General features: G+C 35.5%; 1 protein-coding gene across 2 annotated transcripts in view; it reads right to left on the bottom strand.

Annotated features, from left to right (window-relative positions):
* The window catches only part of EIF4B (eukaryotic translation initiation factor 4B), a 36,422-nt gene that overhangs the window by 20,569 nt on the left and 3,750 nt on the right, over positions 1 to 12,103 (bottom strand). Inside the window, exons 2-4 of one of the 2 annotated variants that reach the window (XM_088137935.1) lie at positions 11,007 to 11,042; positions 4,763 to 4,894; positions 3,467 to 3,675 (exon numbers count right to left, since the gene is read on the bottom strand). In XM_088137935.1, coding sequence (XP_087994061.1) covers positions 3,467 to 3,675; positions 4,763 to 4,894; positions 11,007 to 11,042 — 377 coding nt within the window. The remainder of the gene's footprint in view (positions 1 to 3,466; positions 3,676 to 4,762; positions 4,895 to 11,006; positions 11,043 to 12,103) is intronic. The other variant, XM_088137936.1, reaches the window with a different exon arrangement.

The following is a 12,103-nucleotide window of genomic DNA, read 5'->3' as shown; positions in this document are numbered from 1 at the left end:
TTAAGCCTTAATCAATATATTACCCCTTCAATTTTATACTTACTTTACTTTTAAGTGGTCAACACACAGAAGAAAGTGCTTTTTTCAGAAAAATATAATACATGTAAACAGGTCTTATTCCTAATTAAGCTACAAGATTGCAGCTTTATCCATTGTGTTTTAAGGGTTACAGCTGCTTAAATGTATACTGAAAGGTATATACCCACTCCTCTTTAGCAACCACAATCCATTCCAACGACTTTATTATTAATCGAAATGGTCGATAAGTGAACATGTGACTGAGAGACACCTCAAAGATGGTTGCTACCATCTCTTTCAGATAAAGTTCTCTCATGCAGCTTCGCCAGCATTACTCTCACTCCGATGGGTGTTGTTGTCAGGTGCAGAAATTTGGTTGTAAGTGTGTGCGTTGGTTGGAAAATGATTTTTTTACTACTATTTACTACCATTTAATTTGTGAATGGTTGCTAAACGAGGTAGTTGCTAAATGAGGAGTGGCTATACATCCTAAGTGATTAATTTCAGAACAGAACCATTACTAGTTCTAAAGTACAGAAATCCTGTTGTCTTTAACAGCAGATCTGGAAACAGGTCAATAGTGGTATAAAAACGATATGCCCATTTTTCCCAATTAAGCCTTGAAAGATTGCTGACTATTGAAGACAAAATAAAAAAATCATAGTGCCGCCTTGTGAACAACCCTAAATTTCAAGAGATTAACATAACTTAAGGGGAAGAGTTATATGTAGGTGACCACAACACAATAACAGGAATAAATCTTTAGATGCTGTGTGGAATTGTTTCATGTTTGCTAGACAACTATTATATCTATCTATTTACTGTGGCATCATAATTTAATGCTGTAATTCCGAATAGGTGGAACAAAACCATTAATAAAACTAATAGCCTAGGAAACCAAAAAAAAAATGCAGGCGGTAACATTTATGTTCTATCTACTATAATCAGTAGAGCATGATATTATGCAGACAACATGAAATTCAGGACCAATAACGCAAGATGTATCTTGAGTCTGTGCTGTATCTGCTACATCTTTCCCACTGAGACCATTTAAGAATTATTCTCCATTACTTTTTTTACTTTTCCCACTAGGACAGAAATCCTAATACTGCTGTTTTAGTGAACAGCCAAGTGAATTCCACCTTAGGAAAAGCTTTTCACTGTCAGCTAAAAAACAGGTTTTGTCCAATGAACTTAAAACTTCCAGCCAGCAAGATAAACACATGGAAATGGTTCTGTAAGGGAATGTCAATGAGATGTTAAGCTGTGAAGCTGTTAAAAAAAAAAGAATGCCTCCTTGTTAATTCATGGTTGTAACTTTCACAAACTGACAGAGACTCAGATGTCTTCAGTGAGCAAAAAAGCAACTGAACCTTTAATCCTTCAAAATCCAGAAATTCTCATGTGGTTGTTGGCAAGCCAGTATCCTCATTCTCAAGAAAACAGTTTGTCACTTATAGAAATGCCTTGCACAAATTATATGTGTTAACTCAAACAGATTTTTAGGAATCCTTCTGAATATTAGATTAAAAACTATGTTTTACTATGTGAATGTTTAGATTTAGAGTAAGAGGCAAATTTATTCTTCATCTATACCTGTAGTCTATAGTCTTCATCTATACCTGTAAAGTCATCTATATCTTCATCTATACCTGTAAAGTCGGAAGCTACTCTTTTTTTTCTTGTGCTTTTCTCCCCCCTCCTTTTTCCTTTCCCCCCTCTTTTCCTTGCTTTTTTTGTATTTTAACTTTTGTGGAAAACTTAATAAAATTTACCAAAAAAAGGAAGAAAGAAAACAGTTTGTCTGATAAGAATAATTTTCTCTTATTTTTTATGTTTCAGTAAAGAAAAGAAGTTACTTTTAATTCACCAAAAGATAGTGCTGTCAAAGAAACAAATAGCTAACATCCCAAGTGGGCTGTTCTAGTGCCATGTTTTCTGCTGCATTAAAACTGGGCAGATCTTGAAGTTGCCAAAAGTTTCAGAATGCATATACACAAGGGCTTATACTTTCACATGCAGTTTAAAGATTTGTGCCAAGCAACTTCTGTGGCAAGATCTATTCTGCTATTTGACTTATTCCTCTCTCTTCCTTCAAGTAATTCAGATTAATTTTTTTAGCCTAATGCAGAGATTCCCTTTCTCGGTTCATGACGTCCTTATTGTCTCAATTTTTTCATGGTGCCCCCCAGTTCCCAAACTGTGAACTATTGTACCTCAGGGTGCCACTGTGCACAGTTTAGGAACTGCGGGTCTAACCACATTTTGTGATAGGCTAGGCAACACTATCACAGATTTTCAAAAGTCATCCAGGGAATGGAGATTTTAAATCCCAATAGTGATTTTAAAGAAGGCTTTTATAATCCTGAATGTTACTAAGGACAAAATTATTTAGAAATTGAAGTTATTTAAAATATGGAAGATTTATATATTTCCATTTTTGCAATTGTTAGAATCTGGACAAATACATTCTGGGCAAGGGAAATATTTAAGTCTGCAGCAATTTAGAAATTACCTAGTATTTGCAATGTTACAGCAAGGAAGAGATTTCATCAGTTTTTTGAACACAATTCTTCCTATAAAATTACTTTAAGATAGCCATAAAAGATGGCTATCTTGAAGTAATTTTATAGGAAGAATTGCATTGTTGCCATGAGGGTTGAAAAGCAATTTAACACTTTAAATGCAGCTTCATCAGCCTGTCATTGGCCAGCATCCCCAAACAAGAGGTATTACTGTTGTCAGCTGTGAGCAGTGCAGAGTGATTATAGCAGCAATTCCCAAATGATATGCCACAAGAGAACTGCTAGTGTTCTATGAAAATAACCACTACTATAAGCCCAGTGCAACTCCTCACAGAAAAGGCTGTCTGTTGCCTCTTTTCAGCTCAGTGCCCTCCAGTCCAAATCCAGATAGGTGGATAATTCTATCTGACTAGATCATTCATCTCGTTCTTAATGCAACCTAATAAATTTCCTAATCTCAGATTGCAGCACAGTCAGAATAGTGATTTAACTACAATCTGAAAACAGCTGAGATTGTTTATGAGTTTTAAGCTTAAAAAACAAAACAAAACAGACCCCATAAAAAAGTTCAGATCTCTTTTCTTTTTATAAAAGGTTCTTGGCAATTTGACCTATACAATGAGACACATGATTGCACAAAACTGAAGAGACACTCTTAATTTACTAGTCTTGTGATTGTACAAACGATCATGGTAGCCTTTTTAGCGTTTCTACCAAAAGCAACCTCTCCAGAGCAGAGATGTTTAGATAACACTTTAGTGGACAGCACTGTTATGCAAGGGCTCTTATTGTCTCTCTCCTCTCAAAGATTGTCCAATATCTCAGAATTTCACTGAACATTTTTCCACCTTATTCCACATAGCATTAAGAAGAAATAAACATGTTGCCTGCAGGGACACTTAAGTTACCTCTTACATACTCACATTAAGTCCTCTGAAGAAATCCTTAATGGATTCTTCTGTTACATCATAGGGCAAATTTCCCAGAAAGGCAGTGTAAGGGGGTGATTTTGGGAGACGGCTTCTGTCAATATTGGGCTCCCGAGCTGCCCGAGGTGCAGTAGGCAGGATGGAACGGTCAATCGGAGGGGCTCGGTACACATCATCATCATTGCTATGCCAGGTGGTAGAAACTGGAAGAACAGTTTTGCACATTAGCAAACCCAAATTCTTTGCAAGTAGATACCGCACTGACTGATTTGTAGTAGCGCAGTCATTATGTTCCTAGGAACGGAGGGGTCACCCAGTCAAGAGCAATATTTCTGTTTACCTTCAATAAAAGACAGTTTAACATGCAAAACACAGCCCATTCACTTTCTATACTGTATTACAAACAATTTTCCTCCAAATGTCTCTCATCAAAAACACTATATAAGACCAACAGGAATGTAGAACAATTGCTGTTACAAAGATAACCAGTAAAAAGTGGGAAAACCCTATTTTTGAAACTCAGGTGTATGGTTAATTTTTTAAAAATATCAAGTTTTACTAGTCAACAAGAATGTATTAAAATGCCTCTATACATAGGCAGACTGCTTCTCTTTTTACTCACCAAGTTACAGTTTGTGAGTTGTTTCTCAGAGAGAATCCTTACCTCTCAGAAAATGTTACTATTTCATGTTCTAGTATGTTTACACAGTAAATCAAATCTAGGAAAAAAGGGCACAGGGGAATGCCAAGTTTATCATGCTACTTTCAAATATGAGGAAGGTGTAAACTTGCCTCCAACCACCTTTAAAGCTCAGCATAATATCTTGAGCATAGGTTTTGGCTACTAAGATTAACAATTTCCGTAAGGGTAGAAACTCTTGGTATCTACTCCACTTCATTTAGCCACTAGAGGGGTGCAAATTGTTTCCAATCTGAAACTCCTTATTTCAATTTCAAAGCTGTTGTTTCACTTTGAAATACGCTATTTTCAGCCGAAAACAAACTGCTTCACAGAGTATTTCAAGCTCAAAATGCTTCCAGAATAGTCAAAACAATTCAAAACAGCTGTTTTGAACTCAACACTTTTTTTTTTCCAATTTGAAATGTTTTCCATAACACTATTAGCTGCTTATTCAAGCTGCTGACAAAAATCCAGAAGGGAAGCTAGGAGGAATAAACTAACAACCTTGCCAAAAATATTAACTGGATATTCCTTAATGATGCACAGAAACTTGTCTATCGAAGTAAAACATTATTATACACTGCTAGGAGAGTTAATTTCCCTCTCACCATCTCCTTCCAGGTCGTCTGTTTCATCTGCCCAGCTGACTGGTTTTGGAACATAGGTGGTGCCACCACCACCATCCTCTGCCAGAAAGTCCGTCAGAGTCAGGGTCTTCCCCTTCTTGTTCTTCTTCTTAGCTGTAAGAAAAAGGGTAAGTTAGCACCCTTCCCCTGAAAGACCTGAAATTGAACTGCTTTTCTCAAATATGTAGTGAGTAAGATGCCACAATGCTGATCACCTGAACTCTTCTACCACAATACAAAATACTCAGTTAAGTATTAAGGAAACTGTTTTGAAACTGAACTAAATAAAAAGGTAGTTAATGTATGGCTATAAAGTTAGGTAAACCTAGCTTGGTTTTTAATACAACAAAGATAAATCCTAAATGCAGCTTTGGAAAATGGGTAAAAAAAAAAAGTTCTGAATAATTTATAGCTACTATGCCATATCTGTGCTTCCAATAAGCCTCGCCTAGAGTATCAGCCTTCAAGCACAACTAAAAGCAAGTACGGTTGCAGGGACATGCTTTCCACTCCCTTATCTGCCTTCCCAACCCTATATAAGTGGTGGCTGTGGGGAGCCTCTCCAAACTTATGCTCTTATCTGCCCAACAATGGAAGTTTGTTTGGCAAGTTAAGAAATTTGCCTGTTGACTTCTGGGGGAGGTATGACGAAATGAAGACGCGGAGCCAACCACCATGGCAAAGACCAAGGAAATGGTGAGTGGACTGGTTCCTTGGAACCTCCTCTACGTGTACTCTGGGCCACTGCTCCTTGCAAGAAGACCGCAGGACAGTGGGTCTGAGCACAAAGAGACAACAGGATCAGCTATCTTGTTCACAACTGCAGCGCAGCCTTTTAAAGGACTAAGTTAGCAAACCTCACTTTGTAATCACTTTCGGAAATTGCCTATTAACCATCTTAAAGCTACCAGAGACTTTTGGAACAAGTTTGAAAAGTCTTCATCAGGTGAGTTATCTTCAACTCTGAACAAAAGAAATATTAATTATAAGCTTAAGAACTTAAAGAATTTGAAATTTACAGCAAAAAACTAAGTAAGATTTTGATCTAAGAAAGTTATAAATGGATTAAGGGTCCAGATAAATTTGGAATACTGACTTTTACTATAAGATCTTGGAATTAACTATAAAAAATAAACAGCTTCTCATGAGAAACAGATTATTTTGGCAATCCTGGCTATTGTAAGTCATAACAAAGATAAGTGACAATTTTAGAAACTGGACATGAGTGGGGACTAAAGATTCTAAGCAGAAGAAAAAAAATACAAGCCTGTTCTTGATGTCAGTTAATACTGGGACTTACAAAATGACACAAAATGTTATAATAGCAGAAATATTAGAGATATGGAATCAGAAATTAGTAACAATATCAACACTGCCAGTAATGATGTCTGCTTCTATGGACAGACTATGTCTAAAAGATGTTAATGAAGGAATGATAGATGTGGAACAAATTTTATCTGACAAGACAAAAAAAGTACCAAAAGTGGAACTGCAAATGAGAGGCCAAGAGAATGATTTGGAAAAGGATGCTTTACTGGATCTACAAAAGAAACTGGATTGAGTTTTAAAAATTAAAAGGGAAATACAAATGATAAACTAAGAGAATGACCTGGAAAATGTTTTCTGATTGGATCCATAAAAGAGGCTTGTTAAAGCCTTGAAGAAATCTGTGCAATGGGATAAAGAAGAACGGAAGATAAATCAATCCTACAATATTTGACTGAATTAAAGATTAAGACTGTTAGAAGTAAAAGAAAGGAATATAAAGTTGGTTTACCTGATCAAGGTTAAAATAGGGCACTTTTTTACTGACACCAGGATTGAAAAGTTGGTATTTTATGGATTTGCTTATAGATAAGGGATGAGGTATAGGATGAAGATATATGTTTGTAACCTTATAGGGGGTGAAGAGTTATTAAATTTATTTATACTTGTTGAGATGAAGATTAAGAGTCACTTCTTTATATATTTATTTTCCTTTTCTTTATTATATTTCCTTTTCTTTTTTCCTGCACTTTTTATTCTTTTTTCCATTCTCTTCCCTTTCTCTAAGTTTAATTTGTATTAGTTTTTACTATTGTAATTAAAATTCTTAATACAAATGATATATAAAGAAGTCATTTGTCAATTTGCAAGACTCCCTACTTATGATTTACAAACTACAGTCTTTTAGCAACAGATTTTCTACAGCTATCACAGAATTCACTGAACAGGAATAACTACATATATTCTTAGCAGTATGCAATTTCTGTAAGCGTTGCAATCTTTGTTTACCTCAATGTTCATAAATGCAAGACATTTCAACTGACTGTTGACTTCCAAGGGATAAGAGAAAACCTCTTTTGAATCTGTCTACCTCAGGCCTGTACTTTTTAAAGACAGTAAAAACAAGTACATCTAGAGCATTCCTGAAACAACTGGGAATGGTTTCTATATTAACCATTTCCCATTTCTGCAAGGTTGATCAGTGTTCATGTATCTTCAGATCGTATAAACCCCAAACAACCTTATAGTTAATTAGCCAAGTCTGCAAATCATGCTAAGGCAAAACCTAACCATATTATAGCTTACCATAATATGTGCATGAAGTCAGGGAATTATAACCAAATTTGTCCCTAAGACTGGAAACCCTACATTTGTAATTGTAAAATTCACATCATATGATTTTAAATATACATTTAAAAACATGATAGAGATCTCAAGATTCAGAAGAGTAAAGGATCTGCATCTGGGTCTACAAAAGCCCAATTACTTCATGGTCCCCAGGTTGACTAATAAAAGGAATTTAACAAAGCTGTATTTGAATTTTCTTTCTGGAATTTTGAAATGCACCATTGTATCTTTCACTATAGTAGATTAACACAGAAATGAACTGAAAAATGTAGTAGCAAGGCTGAGAAGTGAGCTCAATTTATCATGCTATCAAATTTCCAGGTAGCCAATAGGAAAAAGATGATGAAAAGGAGATTGTTTATTCATTTCAAAAATGTTTGTATCATCCAATTCCAAGCCATGAAAACCCTTCAGAAAAGGCATTCTTTTAAATTACCTATTCTTGTTCACCAAGCACTCTTGCTTTCCAAATTTATATATTCATTTATTCATTCATTCATTTTATATAGCTGCCCATCTCAGACCAGTGACTAGGAGTAACTGGTTGTTGTTCCAAAATTGTTCTGGAGCAAACAAATAATATGAGCTCAGGATACACATGAATTCCCCTTCTCCAAAAACTCATCTCACAAGACATTCTACATTACAGTGTGCTAAGATTCCCTTTATATAGAGCAATGTGAGTACACACGCTACTGCTGTTGCGAATCAACAATGTAGGTATTTCCACTGCAATTACCAAGAAAAACTAATAAGGAAGCAACATTAAAGTAATCACAATCCAATGCTAATAAGAGAGTTCATTATATAACACCTTCACTAATATTTCAGGATGTCTGCAGATTCTGCTAGCTTTTTTTCTTCTTCCCTACAACAGTTGCACCCCAAGAATTCCTGTGTGAAGGGCAAGGCATTAAGCCAATATATGAATTGGATTAGCAATGCTACACAATATTTAATGATTCAGCTGTTGCTCTTGGTTCACATTACTTACTTTCTTCTGCAACCTGCATAGTAATTGGTCAGTCCCTGACCAAAGATAAACGGCATGGTTTTAAACTATTTGCTCCCTCCCGTCTCTTATTAAGAGTGTAAACCCTACAGACAACTTACAGAGTCATTTTTATTTGCCTCCATCATGCCTCCACATTGTGATAATTTCAATTACGTCATCACATTATGACTTCATGGCAAGATTGGCAAATCAAGATGAAAAAGGTGTCTTTAAGCACATGAAGAGTTGCCTTATTTATATCATATCTGTACTTTCTAGATACAAGAAGCTCTCCAAACATGCACTGCATTTCCAAAGGAGACTGGAATCCTTGAGGCCAACTGGATTCCATATTTTAAACAGCCCTGTTATAAATAGAATTGCAGGACTATGGGCTAGACTCAGAAATCAATGATAAACCACTTCTATCTGAGAAGAAAATAAGGGTAAACCATTCCATATTACTACTAGGAAAATTACATGGATGTATCTATGAAGTCACGAGGAACAAAGTTTGTCTTAAAGAAGATTTACTATCATAAAGGAGAGAAGCTGGTGCATAATATATGCTATACATACAAAGCTCCAGGTTTAATCACTGGTATCAACAGCCAGATTAGGGAAGATCTGGCTGAGACTGTGGAAAACTGAAACAAGTCATGGTAAATACTCACTCTCTCTCTCAGGTTCCAATTATAAGTGTAACATTTTCATATAGATGTGCTTAGGGGATCTAAACAACACAAATGGGTTCTTCAAATAACACTGAATAGCGTGGGTTGTTTCATTTCAGCTCAGCATATACATGAACCCTGTAATCTGTAAACCAGGATTTTTGGCTTAGTGTAATACATGAAAGGCTAAATACAATAATGGTTTGTTTGGTTTTGGTTTAAAGTGTTACGTAAGCCAAACCAAAATGTGTTTTTTTAAAGAAACCATAGCTTAATACTACATGAATTAGTTTTTTATCTTAATATATTCTTTCAACCACATTAAATGAATCCTATGAAACTGGAATCCTAATGGAACTGGAAGGGATGCCAACTGCCCCTCCTACCTTCAGCCTCTTGCATAACCTCAAAATCTGCTTTGGACAGTTTGGAAACTGTAGTGAGCTATAGGAAGGAGCATAGAAATAAAACATTATTCTGCAAATCATTTTCAACCTAAGGGAAGCAGACTCCCCTTATACCACATTGCTCTGTGAGAAGGAAGAAGCTGAACACTATAGCTTAAGGACCTTAATTACTTCATTTTTAAAAAATCTGGCCCTGTTTTGCAGGCCCATTTAGCTACAATGGTTTAGAACCATCACAACTGTGTAGCCAAAACATATGTTTGTAGTACCAAATGAAAACACGGTTCTAAAATTCCACTGTATGGTCATTTCATATCATCCTTGGGATAAACATATCAAAAACAAGGCTTAATCCTATATTCATACCATCCTTGGATAATGTACATTCAGCAGTTTGCATTCAAAACTTTTTAAAATGGAAACCAAAGAGAAAGATGTAAATAAAGGTAATTACACCTACAATGTTAACAGTATATACTTAATAGCAAAAACTACATTCTTTCAAAATCATGAGTTAATTTTAGCTATAAATCTTGTTTTAACATCTAAATTCTCCCCATGTCTTAATAAGCAAAAACACTCCCTGTTGTGAATACATCAGCTTAAACAGAAGATAAATTCATGTCTAAGTGCCCTAAGGCCTCTTCCATGCCATCCACCCACCTGATGTTTCAGACTAAGGTAGGAAAAGCTTTTTAGCATCATAGTGCACCTAAAGACTTTCAAAAAACCTCAAAGTTGTCAAATTAATACTGGGCATCATCAATTTTTTTTCTTGACTTTCACTTTTATATCTCATAATGCTCAAAATCCAAGGTTCTTGAAAAGCTTCAATTGCATGCAAGTTTACTAGATAGCATCTGCCATAGTCAGATTTTAGTCCATAATCAATGGCAGCACTTACATTAAACCTGAACATGCAAAGCATAATTAAGACACTCTCCCATCCTATATTACAAATTAGCTTTTAACAAATTATCCGAATCCTAATTTTTTCCTCACCTTTCCTATTCTTAAAAACTAATCCTAAAAGCTACAGTAACATCAGTTTATACCTATATAAACCTACGTATACACCCCCCCCATACAGACTATATCTATATCTTAGCTAGCCATTGTCAGCACATATAACTGTCACTGAAATACAATACACTTGTTTTATAAAAGAACAGCTCTGTGAAACAGTGTATTAATTTTATTACCTGAAGCCCAAAATACATGCTTATTCTTGGACCCAAAACATAATTTCAGTCAGAAAAGGAACTCATTAATCATAAAAATCCAAGTTCTAAAGAGTTATAAAGCTTATCAGAATGCTTTGAACAATTTCTTGATTGGTAAATTTGGGTAAGTCAAATCTAAGGTTATAATCCATTCTTATTCAGAGGCCTTTCTGCAATACGAAGAAAGGTGCATCAATCTTTAGAAAGGAGCAAAATGCTATTTTTCCCTTTGAGAATGCAAATAAAATACTTGCTAAAATCATTAGACTAAAATACTGCTTTATATGATATACAGTAGAGTCTCGTTTAACCGACCTTCGTTTATCCGACATTCTGTCTTATCCGACGCCCCTAAAAAAAACACAATAACACGCATAAATCGGCGACGAGAAAAGTGTGCTGCTTGTTTGCGAGCGTGAGTGTACTCTTTCTTGTTGCTCCTGACGGTGCGGCGCCGCAACGCAAAAATCAATTGCAACAGGCGCAGATCGGGGTTTTTTTTTTTAACTGCACTCAATTGTTACTGTGTGCTATCCGACATTTTCGCTTATCCGACGTTCCGCCGGCTCGTTTATGTTGGATAAGCAAGACTCTACTGTACTCTGATTTTACAAAAATACACAGAAGCACAATTTTTAAGCTGTTTCCCTTCTTCCTTTCAACAAAAGTACAGGGCCCCCACTCTTTCTGCACTATAAACCACAGATACGCTATTGTGCAAGCCAGTGTTTCAAAACCTTGAGAAGAAGAAGAAGAAAAAAAACCTGAATACCTTATTTTAACTTTAGATGAATCCCTGGAATGATTACTACCTTTTTTCTTATACTAATACCATAGGTACTATAAAAAATATGCCAGTCAAACTCTTCAGATTGTGCTTGATATATCTGCAAAGTTTGGAAGATTATAGAGTGCTATTTCAAGTCTTCCTGGCAAAGGCAAGAAGCATTTTAGGCAAAAATGTTTCAGTAATGGAATTAAAATAGAACCATACTTTGTTAAATGCAATGTTGAAGACATGCTAAGAAAAGGAATGCACTCTATCATTCTAGTACAATGGGAGAAAGTCATGCCGCAAGGAATATCTCTTTGCTTGGGAATCTTTCATATTTTGTTTTACTTGGGAAGATATAGTGTCCCTCTCTATATCTAATGGGTTGATACCTATTTTTGTACATCTTACTACAAACATTATATTCCCTAGGCTGCCTTGGAAAAGATCAAAAGAAAAACACAAAATAACAAAACCCACCTAACCTCAGGCAATCAATTCTTCAAGCTCTCAGCAGTGAAGATGTGTCAGAGAGCCAAGAAGGATTTTTATCATGGACAAACTCAAGAAAATTTCACAAAATTGTTTCAAAATCCTCTTGCTGCTTTGCAGAAAAGAAGTCTAGTATAAGTGTTGAAAA

The sequence above is a fragment of the Python bivittatus genome, unplaced genomic scaffold (assembly GCF_059951505.1).
Source record: "Python bivittatus isolate LINGU-HERP-01145 unplaced genomic scaffold, Pbiv_v1 ctg000220_np1212, whole genome shotgun sequence".
NCBI classification, from domain to species: domain Eukaryota; kingdom Metazoa; phylum Chordata; class Lepidosauria; order Squamata; family Pythonidae; genus Python; species Python bivittatus.
Note: the sequence above shows the minus strand (reverse complement) of the source record. Positions and strands in the feature narration are given on the sequence as shown.